We start from the raw sequence: 23,368 nt of genomic DNA on the forward strand, positions 1-23,368 counted from the left end.
TTTTTTACTAAATCCTGAGCAGAATGAAGCATCATCCCCCCTTTCCCTTCACACTTAAACCTCTTCTTTTGCATAATCACAAATGCAGCAGATGCTGCTGCTGCTCCCTGCGCTGCAGTAAGGCGGCGTAGGTGGGGGAAGGGCATTGGACTGTTGGAGAGTTAGACTGTTCGATCAAACAACTCTAAAAACCAGCTATTTTAAATTGCACCATGCATGATAAAATGAGAAATATTCAATAACAAGTCTTAGTCTTGGTGTCTTTGGTGGTCTACTATCTCACTCACTCACTTACAGAAGCGATCATCTGCTCAGGCATTCAGTGAAACACAACGATGAGATCACAACAATTTTGCAAAAAAATGTGTCAAACAAGAGAAATTTGAAATGAAATGAAGATGAAATTTGATTGATGCTTTTGCTTTTCCAGAGAAGAGCTTGTAAAAGGTTGACATAGATTCTTTGTTTCCCCTGGGGGGAAATAATGGAGGCAGTGTAGTCCCCAATTAATAATGTAATAAGAATGAATAGAATCTGTGCAACCATCTCAGGTTTCCTCCTTTCATTCGCCAGTAGCCATTTTACATCAGCATACCAATTTGTGTCAAGCTTCTGACGCCATAAATAAATCACTGAAGTCAGTTTATTTTTAGCTGCAAACTCAGTGATATTTCAACAATATTGCTTTTAGCCACTGATATTGAATTTGAAACAGAGGAAACGATACTTGTGTTAGTTTAATGACACTTATGGTCTACTACTAGAGTGCACTTGTGTAGTTGAAGCAGCGAGATCTACTATTAATTTTATACTCCCAACCACAAGAGGACTTTTCTGGAAAAGGTAGCAGGAAACAAAGGCTGACGATGAAAGAGGGCAGAAAGAGTGTCTGATAGAGGAGAAAGTGTAGGTTCTAAATATAGCATGGCATGCTCACATCACAGCATTTTACAGCATCCCTGAAGGATGATCCAAACCAGAAACGTGTCAAGTTTTATACTCCGACATTACATCTCAGCTACACTAATGACGAAATGATGTAAGAGGCATGGTCAGGATCACACATAAAAAGAAAGACTGAGGTGGCATATCAAAGAAAAAAAAGAAAAAAAGAGACGCTAGAAATGAGACCAAGAAGGTCGGAAAGATAGATCCTAATATTGAGCAAATCCTTGGGTATAGCTCCAAACATGACAGATCATGCTTGTTACAGATGGAATGAGGAACTAAAGTCCAAGGGGAAAATATGCTCTTGTAAGTGAGATGGAAACTGAGTTAATGGTATTTTTCCATTGCACGCGAATGAGAGGTGGAGGCGATTACATCCATGTTAATGATGTTTGATGAAGGATCAGTTGCATTGACTGAGGGTTCGTCGTCGTAATAAGTCATGGCATGATTGTTTGAGAGATCGACTTGTTAATCGGGGGACGATATGGTCACACCACAGACGGAACACGAGCAATGTCAAAATGAACGACATCTTAGTAGCTATGCTAGCACTGAGAATCAAAATGGATTGTTCCATACCCATAAATTCAATCCCAAGATGCTCTGCCATTGCAGAGAGTTGGAAGGTGGGTGGGGGAGGGGGGAGAGACACAAGAAACAAAAGACCAGATTAAGAGCGGCACCTTCTAATATAGAAGTGGAGCAAGTACAAATTGGCATTACACAACACTTGTTGGTTATTGTCAGCACGACACGGTCAGTACTATCTAAGACGAGACACAAGCATGCAACACACACTTCAAACCACACTACGTATCAGTATCACTACCACATATCACTACTACTAATTCTAATAAAGGGATTTTTGATTTCTTTTTACTACTTTTTAATACTCTTAATAAAACTACAATATTCTGCTCTTGCTTGAAAATTATATCCACTCTATATCTCAGCATACGGGGCCTCAACAAGATCATTTCCCTTTTTTGTAATTTTCTTTGAGTTAGCTGAAAAAGCTGACTAACAGTAAGTTTACAATAAGTAATAAGTTTTCGCTCTTTTTTTGATACATGTTACCAGTTGCTGTGTTGGTCCAATTCAGTAATAATGCAGTGCCAAGTAAAGGGAAGGTTTCCAGATATGATCAAAGGAGAGATGACGTGGCCCTGTGCGAGTCGCTTAGTGTTTATTACTCCTATAAAAGGCTGATCCCTGAAAGCAACCAGGTGCTAGTGGTGAGCACATCCTATAGATGCACCCACTGTGGTAGGTGTAGGGTTATTTAAGCCTGTTCTGCTTTCGTGGCGGATCTGTTACCAATAGTTGCGGCTCTCTAAAAACAAACAGGACGTACTCGTAATCTTAACAACCAAAGATTGCCTGGAGTCACTACCGCTGTCGGCTTTGTCATCCTCAGTCTCCATTTATAATCACACGTAGCGTCTCCGGCGGCACGTGAGGGGGCTGAATTAACCCCGCTTATTTTCTTTCCAAATGCAATGATGCAGAATTTTGCCCAAGCATGCAGCCACTTCTGAGGGACTGTATTTATCTTGCGCCACAGTTTTATGTTTTACAAGTAAGTCTTGAGGTTTATGTTTTATGGAGCGCCATATCATTGCATAACCAAACAAAATCCTAAAAGGGAATGGGATATTAGGTGCATAGCAACTGTTTGGGAAAATATGCGTCATCTACCGAGATTACCTGTGCTTTCAGTTTTCTGCTTTCTAAAAATGCAACACTGTCAATTCCAGGACACACCCATCACATGAACAGGCAAGTTAAAAGGAGTGTATGTGCACTGTGTTGGAATAATCATGAAGAATAAGAAGAATTATGGCTTGACTTTATATTGTATGGCAGATAGAGGCCACAGGGACGTCGTACCAGCTAGCAAGTCCATATTTCTGGCTCCTCACTTGCTTTACTTGGGCTAAAGCAATTCCCAGCTGTTCTTATGACAACATGCTCTTATTTAATCCAAGCACTTATGGCTGAGGAGAAAAAAAAGCCATCCTCCTTCTCTTTTTTATCTCCTGGGGATGGGAGGTGCCCCTTTCGGGACGCAGGTTTTTAACTATGAAACGGATGTGCGTGAGCACAAGGGTCTGCCTTTTAAACTACAATTTTAGCAGTTCTACTTGATTGTAAAGACTAAAAGCCAAGCTGTTCCCATGATAGTGTTGTAACGGAAAGAGGGTGCACGCTTTTTTTTCCTCTCTCATTGTTTTACTATTTGTTTTTATCATCTTCTGTCTGTTTTTTGATTACTTGGTTGTATAACCATGCAAAGCAAATAATACAAGGCTGGTCTGTACTTGTGTAGCTGGATGAGAACAGGAAATAAACGCTGTCCTTGATGCACAGCTGCGCTGAAGTTAAACAGAATGTAGAGAAAGTGTGTGAGTGTACGGGGGAGGGAAAAAAAAGCTCCCACACAACACTGTCTGCTCTGCCAGAAAAACAAGCAATTTCAGCACAGTGCATTACAACTTAATGTGAGATGAAATTACTTGTGCTTAAGAAGGGGTTTTTTGGGGGTATTGTACTCTGTGCCAATATACAACAAACAGAATGTGTAAGCTTGAAAAGTCAGACTACAGGGATGAGCATTAGGAAACTCCAAACGCAGATGCAGTTTGTTATTTTCTGAATGCAATGTTACATTAAATCGCAACCATATGGGCTTGCAAAGGCATGATGCTGCCATTATCCAGCATAAATGACAGGCTTTGGATTTAATTCTATATCATTTTGATACTTGAACCCTGTGCATGCAGTGCTTTCCCTAAAGAATCAAGTCCAGACTTTTTGAAATTTCAGTCGTTACATTTCATTAATGTCACGTCTCTCACTGTACAAGTAATCACCAATCAAGTAATACTGACATTTAAACGCTCCACAAGAATCCCCACCATGTGGTTGGTTTTTAAAGCTAAAACCCTTAAGGGCAATATCAATCAGGCCATAGTCGTCCACAAAACGTCCTCTAATCTTAGTATAACAACGCAGTTGATAGATGTGTTTGCAGATGTTGCCGTGTGGGATGGTGCAGGGTTTAGTTCTCTAACCCCAGGCTACTAAAGCTGTTTGACATGGCACTCCAGTACAGTGTTTGGACTATCTGTCGTGCGAACACCATTTTGTTTCTTCTGGATCAGCGTGTTATAGCAGATGTAATTGGCTAAATGTTCTTGTGTGGACCTAACAAAGCTTAGTGTTTTCTACAGGCTGGCTGTGATTTAGGTCCTCCGCAAGTTATCCACTGGTCTCAAAGTTAAACAAATAGTGCTTCACATTTACCATCTTGGCTAATTTTGAACTAATGCGAGGCAGGTGCTGTAAAGTTTTGCGGTAAGTGGGCCTTTTCTTTTGGAATCCATGATTATCTCCGACATCAAATCAAATCAGTGTGATTTTGTTTTTTCATTTTCATATTTGATCTTTATGTTGATGATAACGGTTACGCTTTCACACCTGTTTATCAATAGTTAATAAATCCTAGTAGAAAGAAATGCACCATCATTTCAGCTTCAGCTGGTTGCAGCCTCTCAAATAAGGGCTCTTTACAAGCTTGCTGTTATCAGTTAGTGCTCCACCTGATAGAGCCAGTCATTTGTCATGCTTGTTAGTTGCGACTAATTGTTTGGGCCTGGCTTTCCATACAAGCTCTACTTAGGGTCAAACGTGCTTGCATGTTTCAAGCTGATTGCGAGAACAGGCATCATTAGTAAGTGGGCTAAACAAAGTCCTTTTGTAATTATTTTGCCATTAGACTGTGTCGTTACATGCAACTTGCGATGTGCAAATCAACTTGCACAAAGCAAACTCACACCCTGACTCGCTGCTGTCGGCCTCGCTACGAACTCTTATTCTGCGAATGCGCATGCAACGCACTGCACTGAGTCAAAGGGCACACAATATTACATGCAGACCAAACACAGTAACAGACTCCACTAATCTATGCCAGCTTGTGAATGAGTCACCAGAGCAGACACAGACAAAACTATTAGGTAATAACAGGAAATTAATGCGGTCTCTACACCCAGCATGCACGCGTGACACGAGGACAGACTGACAGTGACAGAAGAGGAAATTGACATACGGTAGAAACTGGCCATAACGTAGGTTTGACAGCGATCACCAGTAAAGTCATTTGGACACCTGATGGAAAGAAACAAAGCCGAAGAAAGAGAGAAGGAGGAAGAGGGTGGTGAAAGAGTGAGAGAAAGGAAGAAAATAGAGGGGGAGAGAGTGGAGTGAAAAGGACAGTGTGAGTAAGAAAGAGTGAGAAAGAAGGGAAGGGGGGGAGAAGAGGGGGGAGAGAGGAAGAGAGACACAGAATTAGAACAACAGAACATCTACAGACAGCAGAAGCAGAGTGTTCCCTTTGGATGACACCATCGTGTGCATGGTGTAGTGCACAGCTCAATGCGTGTTGACCTGAGAAGGAGGAAGAGGAGGAGAAAGAGGAAGAGATCTGGTGGGGGGGTGGGGAGTGGGGGGGATGAGGAGGGCAGCAAGAGTCCACAGAGGTAATCCAGTGACAACTGTGTCTCTGTTGTCAGCTGCTCATATCATTTGAACATACTTTTGAAAGGATTGGGCATGTACACCCGCAGTGGCTCAGTCTGTAAGCATCGAGGGCCGAAGTATCCATCCGGACATCTGGGAAGGAGCAGACAAGTGTTATGGAAAAGGGAAAAAAAACACACAGAGAGTGACGTTGATTTCAGGGGCTTGAATCCCTTCACACACATTTCTGCAAAATGTCACAGCATGTTTAAACACACAACAAAACAAGTAACAGCAACAACAAAAAAACTGCTACCAAACTCACAGTAAAGTGCAAACAAAGCAAGGAGGGCATCCTCTGCTGATGAACGTGCCCAATTTCGCAGTTTTAAATTGATCTCAATCTGCACAAAAATGTAATGCTTAGCAGATGCTGCATCTCTCTGATAAGCTAGCAGCTCCCCCCCCTTACAGACACACTGACAAACAAAAAAGGGTAAAAATATACTTCAGCCTGGGCTCTCATCTTGGCAGAGGAATTAAAAAAGAAGAAGAAAAGAGAAAGAACAAAAAAAAACATATATAATGACATATAATAATAATAATATGGGCTTTTATAAAAAGAGATAAATGTGATTCAGGATACTGACAGTCCCATGGCTTTCTGAACTCTGTCTATGGGATGAGAGAAGAGCAATTTTCATGAGTGTATGGAGAATAAGAATGTAGCTTGGGATAAACCAGGCAATGTTTTATAGGTAATCAATAAATCATTCCTTGGAAAGCAGTGAAACAGAGCTGAAAGTTGGGAAATGTTTCTCTTTCTCTTGGAGCCTGTTGGAATCCTTGTGGATGTATCCATAACCTGCAAATGTGACTGTTTTATAACTGATACCAGAGCACAGAGTGTTAAAGCAGTCAGATCAGCAAATAAGGAAATAAAATCCCAAATTTTAATTTCCAGCTTGGAAAGGAAAAAAAATGAATATGTAAATGTTTCTTGGTTAACACGCGAGGATGTGTTCAGCTGTTCTTTGAAGTCAGCGTCAAGAACAAAGTTTCAAATGTGTGGCTGCGTTAGGTTTTTGTTACTGAGGACAGACTATCATCACCATCAGGAGCGTTGGGTTAAACCACATTTCCTCATTATAATCTCAATTTGGATGAGAAGTTGGTCTTTTCAGGGCCACCAACAATCTACCCAGAGCCACAACTAGACCACTGATCCAACAAATGTGATTTACTGGGTCCACACAGTGCCTCCTGGGAGCGCCATAAATATTCGGCAATGAGTTACTCATCCTGAGTGATGGTGTTTAACTGGGGGGGGGGGAATTGCGCCACCTAGGTCGAGGAAACTTGGCTGAAAGATGAAGGAAATAAACTGTCACGGGGTGCAAATGACCACAGAGGTGCAGAAAATAAACATGTAACTTTCAGGAGGAAAACAAACACTTTGCAATGTTTATGAAAATGTTCTACAAACTGTAGATACACTGAACTTTCTCAACTCATTACCCTTCTAATAAGTTCCATAAAGAAGTGATAACTATCGTTCTCTTAGGAAGACACTTCTGTTCAACAACTTTCATTGTACTTGTATCATCATGTATAGAACTGAAACAGTCAATTTATTACATAATAGTAAAACTTCTAATCACTGTGTCTCTGATGGTTTGCTGCTTTTCCTTGTTTTGAATTATTATAAACGTAATTTTGTTGGATTTGGACCGCTGGTCAGACAGTATGAAGCAAACTGAAAATCAGGTATCTGTAACGAGCATTACCCAGGAGATCTGTGAGACCTGTGGAGTATACGCCCGATTTAAAACCATCTCAGTCAAATTTTGAGCACCTTTATTCGAGCCGTTTCAGCTGATTCAAAAATATAACAAGCACATAATTAGTTGAGGGAAGCCACAATGTCAAGATTGGCTTGCAATCCAAGCACATCAGAAGATCTCACTGCCAGCTTTTTTCACCTTATGCTTAAGCTGATATTCTTGCATGTTCAATCATCAAATTTCATATGAGGTACCTATTTAAGTTGCTTTCACCTTCCTTGTAAGCAACTAAAAGTGTAGAAAAGTCCCAGATTAGAGCCATACTAATAATCTTCTGCACGCCAGAGTCCTGCAGATGGAAATAATTATTTTCCCTTTTTGGCTGCAGTGGTCCTGACTGAATGTACACAACTAACAAATACAGTTCTTTTTTCTGCACATCATGCATGCTTTGCATGAAAATAACAGCAGGTTTCAACTTTCAACACTCTTCACATCATTTCACCTTATCACATCACCTTACCTCAACCTAAAAGTTTCTATCTGAAAGTGAAGGAGCTGGGAATAAAAGTAGGACTAGCTGTCTGCAGGACTTGTTTAGCCAGAGAGTAATACCCACTGAAGCCTGGCCTATATTGAATGAGATGGCTGTGGGGCAACAAATCCCTGCAGGCCTTCACTGCATTATCCAACTTTTCTGGACCCATGCCCCAGCCGTGAGTGAATTAGCTGCAGCAATTGAGTTATTGCTGCCTCCAATTTGTACTCAGCGTATTGAACGGCTGTTGCAGCCATGTCCTGCTTGCTCGTCGAGCATTCTTCCTGCGGCCAACTGGGCACAGAAAGCCTTGCCAGTGTTTCAGCTCTATATCAAATCAGCCAAAAGGATTATGTTAGCATATGGTTGAAGAGAAAATACATCAGAATATCTGACAACAATGCAAGCAGATGTCATTTGTTTTGTAACTACACAATAAGGTTTAACTGATTTTTACAACTAAGGTAACCTATTTTTTTCCCTTTTGATTAACTAATACATACAGCTGTGCTCAAAGGTTTACATGCACTCACCAGTGGCAGTGGTAGATTACACAAAGTGAATGGAATAATATAGAAGTAGGACTACCTGCTACCTTCACCTTAGATCAACAGCTAGACAGTTGAAACGTGTAGACAGTTGCATGTTCCAACAAGAAAATGATCCCACAGACACATCAAAAAGTGAAGTTAAAAGTTGGGCCTGTGCCAGGAAACCAACCACTTTAAACAAACTCTACCAATTCTGCCAAGAAGAGTGGTCAAATATCCAGACAGAATTAATCCAGGTTGTTAACTGCTACCAAAAGTGTCTGATTGAGGTGTAACTTTCTAATGTACATTTAACCAAATGTACGTAGGAAAGGTAGTGAAAATCCTACATAAATTTAAACTTGTGCACCAAATATTTGTTTTTAAAGTCATGAAAGATGTATGTTGTTCAACTAAATCATTAAAAGCCAAAATTACCATGACGTTCATGCCCATATTGAGTGTAAATAAAATTCTGAATACAACCGTATTTGGGTCCAATAAATGTAAGAAAATCTAAGTAACAGTCACAGTTTCCAAAGGAACGGTTTTGAAATTGCTTGTTTTGTCTGATCTACAGCCCAAAATCAATGATTTTATTTTAAAATAGCAGCAGATAACCAGCCAATAGTCATTCCCAAATCTAAAACCAGTGAACATCTGGCTTTTATGACTAAAAATGAGTAATAGTTAATGCAAGCAGTTGCAGGGCGTTTTTCTGATTACTAAATGCCTAATCGAGAAAGTGGTTGTTTCATCTCTTAAAATAAATTAAAAAAAAAAACAAAAACTGTTAGTCCTCTACAAAGAAAACCACTTGTTTAGCTTAACCTCTCGTGCACATGGTCCCAAATAATGTTGATTTCGAGGCTAACACAAACTCACATGTAAATGTCAAAGAAAAAAAAGGTTGTTTCCGTGATAATGTCAACCTGTTTTCCTCCTGAAAAGCTAAGATGCATGGTTCCTCCAACGCACTTTACACACAGGTCTTGATCCCCTTTGCCAAATGTAAGCAATGATTCTATTTACCTCATTGGGGGCCTCTAACAGGCATAAATATTTGCTCGCGACTAAACCAGTGACTCATGACATTTTGAAAAGCCTTTTAATGTGCGGCCCTCCTGTACACTAAACATGACTTAAAAGGATGAGCACACCATCGCCTCACTCCATTATTAGTGTTAAAATACACAACAGGTGGGTAGTTAGACAAACTGGCAGCATATTCCTGTGATGCGTCGCTGCTGCTGCTGAAAGAAGGAAGGGGAATCGAGCTATACCACAAAAACAAAAAGCAAGGTAAAAACTTGTAGTTAGATAGCTGAAGATGATTATCAAAGTCAAGATGCCGTAAAAGAGCCTCTAATTTGGACTGTGGGACAAAACATCTGTCAAACAACAACGGCCAAGAAGAAAAATACTTGAAAAGAAAAGGCTAGAAGAGATTACTCACTTGCAGGAAAGCTGATTTATACCATGGAAGAAGTAACAGTCGCCGCCATTCACACAGTAGGCTCTCTCTGTGTCGTTGCATTTTCTGGCATGGCCTGAGCCTGGAGATAGCGTTGTGGTCACTGAGAAAAAACACAGAGAAGAAAATGACAAATTACCTCCAGCTGACCCAGTGGATCCTTTATAACGTCAGCTTTATTTCCTTTATAGCCACAGCCAGATGAATAAACAATAATTTGCAGTCAAAACAAGGAAACGTCATGATAAATGAACATGAAGAGGATTTTCATTTAATAAAAATGTGTTAGTTTTTCTTGTATCTCTGCAAGACTAATATGACTTTTATGTGTGTATCTCTAGTTTTTCTTAAAGAGTTACTTAAATGCCACACTTGTAATTCCACAAGGACTCTTAGTCTTTCATGTACAAATGTAATTGTTTCTCAAAAGGAGTGTTGACATTATCTCAACAAGTTCTATGAGCAAAGATAAATATTTCCCTGACGTAGCGTAGGAGGTGTTTATGCCTCGACTCAGGTCCTTGGAGTGGCCTGAAATGTCATGTATCTGCACTTAATCCCCCCCATTGAACAGATATCTGTTTGGGATGAAGTCTGCTCATCGGAATCAAAATAGGGATGTTTAGAGGAATGAGAGTGCTGAGAAAGGTTCACTGTGGCAGGATTGGGCTTGAGAAGGGTGGAGTGCACCTCACATGTCAGATACTGACATATGATGGAAATTGTGTACCTGCTGTCAGACGACGTTAGTACCTTGGGAGAATGTGGCTGTTAGGCATAGAGAAGTCTTCGGCTGGCAAGAGTTTTACACTGACAATATATTGGCTTCAGCAGCCTGACACTCATTTTATCAAGCATAGCCACTGGGTTTACTGTAAGTAATGTCAGTCCTGTGAAAACTAAGCACACTCCCTGATTCAGAAGCTTGTAGAAACATCTTTAGCAGCAATACCTTGAATTAATTGCATCCTATACTTTTATACTTTTCATCCCAGCCTCTATCAGTCTCTCACGTCATTCTGTATCTCAATCGCGTGAAGGTCTGAACTTGGTCTGACTAGGTCACTGTAGCATCTTGATTCTTGTCCTTTTTTAGCTGTTCTGTTGCAGAATTGCTGCTGTGCTTGGGATTATTGTCTTATTGCAAAACCCACTTTCTGCCAAGCTTTTTCAATCTCTCTAAACATTGCACAGTCTGTTCTTCTGAAGTATTTGCTAGGACATTTGCTTCTAGGAAGATTATAGCTTACTGTTAACATTAGCAACTAGCAAACTTCCAAAACATCTGCTTTTATACAGGTGCTCACACATTAACTGAACATCAATTAATCATGTTCAATTGACTAGCAGCACCTGGCTGCTATATATCTTCTTAATGCTGAACAAAGCAATAGGGCGTACATAGTACATAGTACATAGTACGTGAAAACGTTCTTCTTCACATGCCAGATTGGCTGTTTTCCGTAAAGACATACTATACCCTCCGGCTGGAGAAGTGCGTTGCTTACTGCAGAAGCTCACCTCTGGTTTGGCTACTACAATAGAGGTTAATTCCCATGCTTATTAGGATAGAGAAGCAAACAAATGATATCAGTCTGTGTGTCATTGCCAGTATGAGTGAAGAGCACGAATAAATCAGAACACTATATAACCAAAAAATGTTTTGTTCTTTACACATGCAGTATACCAAAATATATCAAATAGCGTGTCATTGCTGGGCAAAAATTTCTTTGTGAATAAAGTACAACATCCATCCATTCAATGAATAAGCAAAGACATAAATCCACTTGGTTAAATCGCGATGAGATAAGTCGATAAAAGGTGTTATTTATACCTAGCATTTCATTTTAGAGGTAAAATTTTATTACGGTAAATTTACGATGTCATGCTGTTCTGCCAAAATTCCTTAAAAAAAGTAATGCTCCCAAGACAACACCACACCTATTTATTATCATAGGTCCAAATATTCCCAAAATATTTCCAGGTTTACCCATTGATCAGAACCACTTCATCACCTGATGTCTCACTTGGAGGACTGGTTCGTAAAACACTTCATTAAAAAAAGAGGGGGAAAAAAATCAGAAAAAGCTGTCGGGCAAACCCTTTTTTAAAAAAACCAAAAAAACCTCCCACGCTCAAAATGGAAACTTCGTGCAGGATTCAAGTGCAAAACCTGTGCAGGAACATGTGGACAAACAAGCTGCACAAGGCTGCAACCTTTCCCAGAATGCACCAGTGGAAATCAGAGGAGCGTCGTAGACAGATCATCAGTCTCCACAGGACGGGTGGACGCCACGATACTCGTAGTCACAGATAATCTACGGTCCACCTGGCGTGCATGTGGGTGGACTGCGGGTGGAAAACAGATGACCCACACGGGGAGGTGGAGAACATGCAGACTTCACATAGGAAAGATCAAGGCCTATATCTGAACCGTGGACAAGTTCTGCTGTCAATGTTTATTTTGCTACTGGTCATACCAAATTAGTTTCACAGTAGTCACCTTTTTTCCCTCTTTGTCATCATTTTCAATGAAAAAGTGAAAAAACAACTTCCTGCACTTAGTTGAGCTGTTTCACATAAAAAGAGTCAGATGCAAAATCTCAAAATTACACATATTTTTTGTCTAATAGGGCTGCTAGATACATTTTAACTAACTGAAACCTATATTTGTTAAGATCACATTATTTTTATACAGAAATAAATGACTTAAAAAAAACCAAATAAACCAAAATAAGGTATACTGGTACGGGTAAAGGCGCTATTTTCTTAGCTGTACTCCTTATAAAATGTTCAAAGTGAAGATCAGCCCTGTGTAAGCTAACTGGAATGAGGGCATATAAACAATATACTTTTCATCCAAAATCCCTGTTTTGGATTAAACTTGATAAATAGCTACAGTTTGTGAAGAGGCTTTAAATCTGGACAGCTGTAGCATGGGGCTTATATTTTTATTGCCATACAGCTGAATGCTTGCAGGTGGAGACCACACATCTCCTCAGCCGACAAGGTTCATTTACCTAAACAACAAACACCACCTGCAATATTAAGGGGCTTCCTAGAGGAGCAGAAAAATTCCTGCAAACCACAATTTACACTCCATACAGTGAGAAGAACAGCAAATCCAACTGACTGAAGGAAATTACTCGCTAATATCGCTGCAACGATTCATTAAATATATCAAAACAATGAAAGTGTTTAATGATGACTTAACAATTTGGCAAAAAAAATAATTCCTGGAGTTGATCCCACTTTCAGAAAACTATCTACTTCTATTTTACTGAATCTATTCTCTGCCAAATGTTTAAAATGAATTTAAATGAATCATATAAAAGTATTATTTGTATAACTTTAATAAATGATCTATATAAACATACTCCTACTGGCATGGAGGAATTGATGATTTCTTAAGAAAAAGGTCACTTTACATATTTTAGCAGGATTCAAGCACTGCTTTCAGTGGGCTTCAAAGATTGCAGTTATCCTAACATTAACATTACTATTGGTTTTCAGTCATCAACATCTATGATGTAGCACAGTGTCCCAGTTTTATCCTCCCCTACTCCTTTTCCCTGCTGTCCTCCCTTCTTTCCTTTGTGTCTTCCAGTTACTCCCACATAGCAGACCCTCTGCTTTAAGAAAAGTGAAGAAAAAGTTCCAGTTTTTGCACACTGTGTACAGAAAGCTTAGGAATTCTTACTAAAAAAGCATACACATATACACCGTCAGCAGAAGCGTATAAAAAAACAGTTGTTGATGTTTACGGCATTTGAGATACAAAGTAAAATGATCATGTGTAAAATTAAAAAAACCTCACTATCCGTATTATTTTCATAACAGTTATGGTTTAAGCTTGTGAGCAGGACGGCCTAAATAGGAAACATACATACAACTAATTTCAGAGGCAGACTAAAAACTTGAAAACACCAATAGGAGACTGAGTGTTTTAAATTGTGTCAGATTTAAAGGTTTACGGCAGTTAAAGGCCAACACACAGGACCTGAACTGATGCATCTATAAATCATAGGTTCGTGCACTTTAGGGTTTATGATAAACTTGTAAACTTGACAAAAGCATGTGTAAAAACCCTGCTGAGCTGCAGTAAAATATCTAAAAACCCTGAAATGCTGAAGGCTTCCTTTGCGCCCAGCAAGCTATAGTTTTTGGGGGGTTTTTTTGCAAAACCAAACTGTTTGGTTATTCCCATCATCATGCCTTCTGTCAATAAAATAGATATTTATATTTTAAGAGAAATTGAATGCACCTGGAGTAAAACATTTTATATAACATATGTCTGTGTAGGTTCTCAGTCATCCAGGCCATGGTAATCTAAGGAGCTTGGAAAAACAGCTACTGAACCTCTTTAAGTTTCTTGAAGATGCTTCACTTTCATCCGAGAAGCTTCTTCAGTTTTAAGACCAAATGGTCGAGAGTCACGGGTTTTAGTCCTTTAGGGCTGTTGACCCACTATTGATCATGTGTCTCATCACATGTGCCAAGGCATGACAACAACACCAATGAAGCCTTAAGATGAGACCCCCCAAGTAACTACAAAAAGAAAGTCATCAGTTGCCAAAACAACTTGAAAAAATGATAAAGCCATTGACCACTCTACCTAGGGCTGCACGATTTTGCATAAAATGAGAATCACGATTTTTTGGCTTAGAATTGAGATCACGATTCTCTCACGATTTTCTTTTCCAGTATAAATATTTATTGCACTTATTAACTGCACATCAACTTCGTAACAGTTGAGACTGAACATAAAAACAATAAATAAACATAAAAACAAGAAATGTCTCACGTTTTGTTGTTGCCGCAAAATGTTGTACTGCTTGAAATTCCGTCTCCACCGTTGCTCGACGCTGCGTGTATAGAGCAGGTAGTGCAACAATAGAAAAATAGTTGCGGGACGGCACTGTGTAGCGTTTGTCGAGGGTGTTGATCATTTTCCTAAATCCCTCGTTTTGCACAGTGTTGATGGGAGCCATATCTTTGGTCAGGTGATAAGTAATGGCCTCCGTAATTTCTTTGTGCCTGCGGGAGTTCGACGTGTATAGGGAAGCGCTGTATAAGGTTCCCGATATTGATGTTTGGGTGGTTGACCGGAACGGATTTTCTCCTGTCACTTTCTCGTCATCCCTGACGTGCTCTCCGTTGTTTTTTCCCTGCTAATTTTCGCATCACACGGCACAGCTTCTGTATCACGTGGTATAAGGCTCCGCCCTTGTCATTTGTTGAGCAGGAAGAGTGAGCGCTTGTTTTCATGCAGATTACGTCCCGGATCAAAATGCGGTACAATCGTCGTCTTTTTTTTTCTTTTCTTTTTTTAAATCGTTGTCATTTGGAAATGAGATCGCACATAAGTATGAATCGAGATCGCGATTTTCTAACGATTAATCGTGCAGCCCTACTACGTACCACTGTCTGTACCCAGGGATGCTATACCCTGTTATACCCTGGAGTCCCACCCAGCCACCTACAACATTTCCAAGCACCTCATCACCATCCTGTCTCCTCTTGTGGGGGACACACCCCATCACATCAAAAACTCCCCCTACTTTGCCAACAAGGTTCAGAAAAGTACGCTGGATCCAGATGAAACCATTGTGTCCTTTGATGTGGTCTCTCTCTTCTCTTAAAAGATAGCGATCTCTGCCTTACCACCACATATTTTAAATACAAAGAGGGTTTCTACAGACAAAAACATGAGTGTTCCCCAGTGTCCCCAGCCTTTACATGGAGGAAGTGGGAAATAAAGCTCTTGGCTTTTTCAAAGGGACAGCACCTAGCCACTGGTACAGATACTTGGATGACACCTGGATCAAAATCGAAACCCAAAAAGTAGAATCCTTAATTCTTCACATCAAATCAGTGGATAAAAACATAAAGTTCAAAAGAGAAGATACAAAGGATAACAGCCATTTCTGGACTGTGCTGTGAGCATTGAGGAAAATGGAAACCTTAACAATGAGGTTTACCAGAAGCCCACACACATGGACCAGTACCTACTCTTTAACTCCAATCACCCTCTGGAACAAAAACTTGGAGTAATCAAGAAAAGGAACACACACATGTAAAGAAAACTCTTAAAACATGTAGTTATCCCAACTGGGCTTTCATCAAATTTGCAGAGATGCACAGTAAAGAAGGTCAGACACCAATTTGTCATCCTTTATGTAGCAGGTTTATCAGAGAAACAACCAGCCACAGCTCAGACAAAAACTGGTTCATCCCAAAGACATAACTCCCAAACACAAACTAAACAACATACTATATGCTGTGAAGTGCAGTGAGAAATGCTCAGACCTCTACGTTGGAGAGACCAAACAGCCACGTCATAAATGCATGGCACAACATAGAAGAGCCACCTCGACGGGACAAGACTCAGCTGTACACCTGCATCTAAAGGATTAAGGTCACTCTTTCGAGGATACCAATGTTTTGGACAGAGAAGACGGGCGGTTTGAAAGAGAAGTGAAAGAAGAACAGAGGTGGAGGTTTACAACACCATCTGCCGCTCACAATCCAGTTTTTAACACCCACTCACATCTTGTGTCAGTTGATCTCAGTAGGTAAGGCAAAGTCTCTCCATGGTTTCACCCGAAACCTCTGATGATAATGACCCACTCCCTTTTTCACACCTTGGCTCATGTGATGAGGAACATGAACAATAGTGGATAACGACCCTCTTAAGGGACAACTCCCACTAGGGCTTAAGTACTTGGGACTCTCCAATATTTAGCTTTAGAACTGAAGAAGCCTTTTAGATGAGACGTGAAACGTCTTCAAGAAACTTAAAGAAGCCCAGTCACTTTTTCTTTCCAAGCTCCTTAGTTTATATAACATATATAAAATTGTATATATATTTATATTCCTGCAATATCTATATTCATATTCATAACATTTAAGGTATGGTACAGATGAAGGGTGAAGACTTAAATATGCTGTAGTTGAAATGTTTTTGACCTTCCTCCCAGAGTTGAGAACACATGATTTAAATGTTCCTATAACAAATAAAACTTTCGGCACTCTACTATGAAGAAACATTGCATTAATACAGTAAACGACCATCCAGTCACACGCACGCGGGCGCACACACACGCCTTTGAAGCAGTCTCGTTGTCTGCTCCACCTCGATATGTTTACAAGAAAAGGCTCGGGTCACGTCACGCCAACGCCACAATTTCAGGAAGGACGTACATCAAGTGCAGCAGGGAAAATAAAATGAGGGGGGCAAAAAAATAAAAAGACTACCACAAAAATATTGCAGGTGATGGTTATCTGACTTAATGGGAAACCCATACAAGGAAATGGTACATGCAGACTCGGTTCCAGAGATGAAACAAGAGCAATGTTTTCTTTCTAAGATCTACTTCAGCCAATAGAGTGTTTACTCAGGCTGCACCACATGTTTACATGAGATTAAAACTCATGACAAGACCTAACAATTTATTGACTTGGTTAGAGATACACATTTAAACAACAGAGAACATCTCATTTAAGGGTGTGTGATGCAGATTAAAGAAAAAAAGTGTTTGAAATCGCTGTACTACTGAAATATAGTTAGTATAAGTACAACGTTTTTGACTTTTTAGGAATACATTTCTGTAAATGAGAGGAGATAACTGGTCTGGTAACAGACTGAGTTATTCTTCAAAGAACTGCAATACAACTGCAAACGCTCCAAATGGTTTCCTTTGATATGAGAAGATAATCTTTTTCTTTTACTACTCAACAATATCACGCAGAAAAGCCTTTTCCCCCCCCCCCGAGTCAGTTGGGGCCAGCACAGTGGAGCAGTGGTCCTGGTTTGAATCCGAGTTTCCATGCTCTCCCTGTGCTCGCACGGTTTCTCTCCGCATACTCTGGCTTGCTCAAACAGTCCAAAGACATGCATGCAGTTAGGATGATTGGTGATTCCAATAGAGCATGCATCAAAACGTTAATTGGGGATTGCAGAATGGCTGCTGGTGTGAATCTGAATGTGAATTGCTGTCTGTCTCTATACGACAACTCTGCAACAGACTGGCAACCCGTACAGGGTGTACCCCACCTCTCACCCTGCGACAGCTGGAATAGGCTCCAAACCCACTGTGACCCAGAATGGGATAAGCAGAAAAGATGAATGGACTGGATAACTGGTCAGACCACCAACTAGAAAGCAATAATTCAAAGCTTGATCTTTATGTTTATGGACTCATAACAGATTTAATTACTGTTGCATACTGTCATCCTGAGATAAGACGTATGGAGTACAGTCTTATCTCAGTCGGTGTATCTAAAAGGACTGAAATGCTTCATAATCCTCACTGGCTTTTGTTCTTCTCCTTTTTTTCTGAGGGTTTCATTGTTTAGTTGCAATAAATCACATCAGTTTTGCATCATTCATCTCTCTGACCTCTGAAGAGCGTTCTGTTTGTGTGGACTAAAAATGATCCTCACAATCTTGCACATATTCAGTGATAAAATAATTACATGGGTTCAGGTTACAGTTTTATGGTGTGCAAACAGCACCGAATGACAAAGGATGATCTGCGGTGGACTCACCTCTAATCATCGAGCGCGACTGCGGCGAACAAACCACTGCAATTTTTGTTGACATTTGGAATAACAACATGTGTCACGAAGGCTGTATGTGTTCATCACTGCCATGCAGCGCAGCTGTTCAGCTGGGTTAGAGTGCTAGTGCCTTTGCATGTGCTTATTAAAGAAAATTGACATCAGTAATATATTTTTGTATTTTTTTTTTTTATAGAAAGACATGGTGTTACTCAAGCAATCTGTTTCATTAACTACTAACAAAAATAATAAATAAATAAAAAGCCCCTCTGTTCCACAAGCTCCAGTTATTCCTGTCAACTGAAGGGTTGTTTTCTCCAGTGTCTGAAGTGATAATTAACAGAAGCACAACAGCGGGTAGCTCTATTAACAAAAATAGAGTCGTCTTATCCAGAAATGAACAGTTTTGTTATAACTCAGATTTTGTGATTTTATCTTATTTATTTATTTTTGGCTTTTCTTGTTTCGAGCTGTCGTCCTCTTTTTCAGCTCGGCGCTTTCATCTGCATCTGTCAGGAGAAGGCGGGGCGATAGTGATGAAGCTAAAAATGGTTTCTAAAAAGGCAAAAACTTTGTCTGATCACAGCAATCAGAAATCCTTTTTAGCCTTCTTGTGTTACAGGATAAAGCACTGAATCGCTGAAATGCATTTGACTAAAAACAGAACAAAAGGGAACTCGGATAATTAATCTCTACAGAGAATCCATAAATACCAAAGTCCAAATGACTCAAAGTTCATGAGTTTGTTCTGCTGCATTTTCTTGCCTTTCGTGCCATATGGTGTTGTCTGTCTCCAGTCACGCTACGCAATCCCCCTCCCCGCCTCTCAAAGGGGACCAGAGTTCAGGTGTATTCATTAAGGCTGACTCCTTGTTGGACGCAATACAGATTCCTTTAACCTGAGGAGGACATCAGCTGCTCCGCTAAACAGAATTGGGGGCAGAGTTTGTTTATCTGCACTCGTGTAGCCAAGGTTTCGTTAAGCGTGCTTGGTTTTTAACCTTGGGTTTCAACTTTCCTCAGTACTGTAGCCCAGGGGCTGAATTTGACTTGAAGTAAGTTGAACAGAGGTTTCCTCTGGGTTAGTGAGAGCCACAGTGTTTAGCCATCAGCCCTTACCACTGACTTTGATTAATCCTTCATGGCTCAAGAACTGAAAAGAAAAGCTGGGGGTGCAAGGCGGACCATCTGGAAACCTTCATAAACATGCCTGTCTTTCCACGCTCTCCAAAGGATTCAAGGAAAATCGTAAAAATGAAAAGAGAGGTCCCTTTTGCACAGTTTTGTCCTCTCGAGGCACCCTGTGCATATGCAGCAAGCAGAAATGCGCTCATACTGAATCCTAGCCCTGCGCTGCACCTCACAGCCCGGCCCCAAAACACTGAATTGTGTAATGAAATACATTTTCAACAGGCCCGCGGTGAAGTTACACACACGTCCCTGCAATTTATGGCGAATGCTGATAATTTACTTCAGCTTAGCCTAATCTTTTTCACCTCAGCACTGTAGATGAACAGTAAGGCCTCTAAAAATGCGAGACAGAATCAGATTCAGTGCAGGGAAAAAGACAAGACCAGATCCATCTGGACTTGGTTATGAATTTCTTGTTTTCACTCTTAAAAACAGTGTTATCAAGATGAGCAGTATAAATTATCTAGCCTATTTGGAAATATGTCATTGAGCAAGAACAGGTGCGGAGATTCATCTCTGACATTTCTGCAGCAAAGCAACGCAAATAAAGGAGGTGAAGGTGCAAAAACCACTAATTTTCTGCAGCTTAACAACCATTACAATGGACGAGCGTGTTATCATTGCAAAGGTGACAACCTAAATATAAATCCAAATAATGTAAATCTTCATCACAATCTAAAGAGGGAGGAAACCTTCGAGCCAGACCATAAAAATCAGAAGAGAGAGTGATAAATGCAAATGTACAGACCCTTCAGCAGAGACGTAAAGAGGGTGGTCTCTGCAATAGCTCTGCCACCCAGACAGGCTTTTCCACAACTCAGTTTTATGTACCAGAAAAAAAAAAGTACTGAGTGCCCCCTAACCTCCCAACTCTTGGTAGGGGATGCCTGACGTGTCTCCTGTTACAGCTAGAACCGAGATCTTTTATCTTAATACTCGAGACCTGTTCATTTTGTGAGCATTCTTGCTACACATGTGTGCACTGCATTTTGTTCCTTTCTGCTCTTCTGCAAAGACGATCCCATCCAAAGAAAACGGATAAATAAGATAAACAGATAAGAAGAGGTACAAAGGAGCAAACTGGGAAGTGTGGCTTTGGTTAAATATAAAGCTGTTGACAGCCGTGTCTGATGTGGCAACAGAGAATGTCCAGTGAGGTTTAACAAAATGAATGAGGAGAAGAAGAAAAAATATTTGCAGAGTTTAGCTATTTATATTGTGGGCTGTACTGAATAGCAGCATTACACTTTTAAAGAAGGTGCGACCGGAGACAAATGAGCCTAGAAAGTAAGATAAATGTCTGGACCTCACAAATGCTACAATAAAGATCTGCTGCTTGAACAAATATTTATAAAAGTTAGCAATTAAAAATAAAAAAAGTGTCTATTTAAATAAAATAAAAAATGCATACAATACGTGTTTTCACGCTCAGCTTTGGAGCCACAACATATTTTGACAGGAGCTCAAGCCCAGACAAATGTAGGAGCAATGAAAGAAAACAAGAGACACACGAGAAGGACAAAGAGCGATGGATACAGAAGTAGTGCTGGGAAGATGAGAGCAGAGAACGAGAAAAGAGGGCTTGTTGACAGGATCATTAGGTGGAAAATATTTCAGCTTGCCAAAACCAACAAAAACCAAGCATGCTACTTCCACACATACAATATGGCCACACCCAGTCAGTGGCAATATCAAGCATCTGTGCCTTCCAGCATTTTGCACAAAGTATAAAATAAGCAAGAGATTTCATGTCAAAGGTCCAAAGAGGAATTAAATTACTATTTACTGTAGGTAAGACACAAGAAAGAGCCCATTATGAATGGCGATGCACTTAAAGCTTTTTTTCAAAGGAAATTTATCCACAATTCAAACTCCTTCAGTACGAAACGGGAATGTTTAGAAATGAACAAAATGGAGCCTGCCAGGAACATTAATCTACCACCCACTCTCAGCAAGACTGCCACTGCCACAACCAGTGTGTCTTCTTTTATATTCTTGTCTCCTATTACCATTTTTCAGTCACATAGCTGATTTGCCTGGTCTTGCCTGCCTCAATCATCTCAGCGCTGAAGTCAAATCAAAGCGCGACATAGTATGTGATTGCACAACAGCTGCTCACGCACTGCGAGGGAGCGAAGAGCTCTTAGGAAAGACAGGGTATGGTGTGCGAATGGTGTACAAACGGGCGCTGTTATGGTCACTGGCGGGCACCAGTGTGTGTGCAGCTGGCAACAGGGCAGCACGAGGGGTTTTCCGCGCCGCGGTTAAGGACAAAGGTATTCTCTCATGGGCAGCTCAGATCAGAGTCAGGGTGGCGTTCGAGACACTTTCACAATCCAAGTGTGGGGATGCCAGTGGCTTTCACTTTTTCAACTCTGGGCTGAGAAGCTGTTGTTTACCACATCCTTGAGTTTTCCAGCCTGTAGCCATGGCTACAGTGGTCACAAATGAGCATCAAAAGGTGAGGAAGAGCAACGGGCTAACTCTTTAGAAAGCTTTCAGCGTCACTGTGAATTTACTGCAGCGAGGACTCGGTGGACAAAGATTCAAATCAGGGGGAAAAAACCTGTGGTAACAAAAAAACAAACAAACAAACAAGAAAACACCACAGGGCTTTAGGGCACACTGCATCTCCACTTTAGAGTCACTGACATCTTTTATTTAAACCCGACAGGCAGCGACTCCGATAGCTAAGTTGGGGGAAAAAAGCAGATTTACAACTCGAAGCTAACATGTTAGAACAAAACAAATGAAATTATTTGTAATGAAGCGAGACTGATTTTGCTGTGAAGTGTTTATAAAGTTTTAAGTAGCGGATTGAAAGGCGCTCGATGAAAAATAATCACCGATCAAATCGATATACTTAAACGTGTTCCACAAACAGAAATTCCATCTATTATTTATTATGAGTCATAAATGCTGGAAGTGGCCACAATGTCAGATGATCAATCTGATGTCAACTATAAAAAATACATTAGGTAAAGCTTTAAAAGGACAGAGTGTGAGCTATCCATATGCTCCTTTGCCTTCACCTTCAACAGCTGGCCCTCATTTCCAAGGTAGGCCTGCCTTTGCGACCTTGTACCAGATATAGAAGACATATACCACAGCTCCATATTTGGGTCTTGTACTCACAGCTACAGTAGTGGCCAGCTGTTAGGACTAAAGGTTTTCCCTCGGTTATTCCCCGAAAGCCTGAAAGCACACAGCAGCCCTCCTTCGGTCATAAACACACATGCACACACACCACCCACACCTGCTGTATGTCCTGAAAACAGGCAACGCAGCAAGTGTGTTTTGTTTTAGGCTGCCCTCTGTATACTAACGATGAGTTCACTGTGAGTGTGTCATTGACTAAAGAGAGGCATTTTCTGTTTACACCTACACACTTAGGAGGAAATGGCTTCAACGCTGATGACACTGTTGCTGTACCCACTACTCATACAGAGTCCCCGGTAAAAGAACTTACTCACCCTGACACACACACGATGAATACAGTTGCCGAGTGTCCGACAAAAGGAAGCAGCACGATGGAGTAATGGGAGGTTTAAGATTAAAGACAGCTGTGGCAACTAAACTATAGTACTGTTACTCTGAGCTTTACGCAACGGAATGGTAAATATATGTTCCTCTTGTACTCCAAAGAGAACTTTAAAGAGAACAGAAGACACCCCTGAATTAGTCTGACCCCATTCTGAAACATGCCAGGTAAGAGTAGGAGCAGGGACTTTGTTTTAATGCGAATGAACACATCTTAAGGCAACTTAATGTCATTACTCTGTCGGCACATCCAGGCCCTTATGATGAAATTCATCATTTT

The 23,368-nt window shown here is 40.5% G+C and overlaps 1 protein-coding gene across 4 annotated transcripts in view; it reads right to left on the reverse strand.

Moving 5' to 3' along the window:
- Positions 1 to 23,368, reverse strand: part of nrg2a (neuregulin 2a) — a 76,248-nt gene that overhangs the window by 7,615 nt on the left and 45,265 nt on the right. For 2 of the 4 annotated variants that reach the window (XM_005735392.2, XM_005735391.1), the window contains exons 4-6: positions 9,778 to 9,898; positions 5,060 to 5,118; positions 1,531 to 1,554 (exon numbers count right to left, since the gene is read on the reverse strand). In XM_005735392.2, the coding sequence (XP_005735449.1) occupies positions 1,531 to 1,554; positions 5,060 to 5,118; positions 9,778 to 9,898 (204 nt within the window). Of the gene's footprint in view, positions 1 to 1,530; positions 1,555 to 5,059; positions 5,119 to 5,545; positions 5,623 to 9,777; positions 9,899 to 23,368 lie in introns of all 4 variants that reach the window. The other 2 variants (XM_005735390.2, XM_013911456.1) reach the window with 1 other exon arrangement.

Source organism: Pundamilia nyererei, unplaced genomic scaffold (assembly GCF_000239375.1).
Source record: "Pundamilia nyererei isolate P.nyererei 1_Seehausen unplaced genomic scaffold, PunNye1.0 scaffold00064, whole genome shotgun sequence".
NCBI lineage: Eukaryota > Metazoa > Chordata > Actinopteri > Cichliformes > Cichlidae > Pundamilia > Pundamilia nyererei.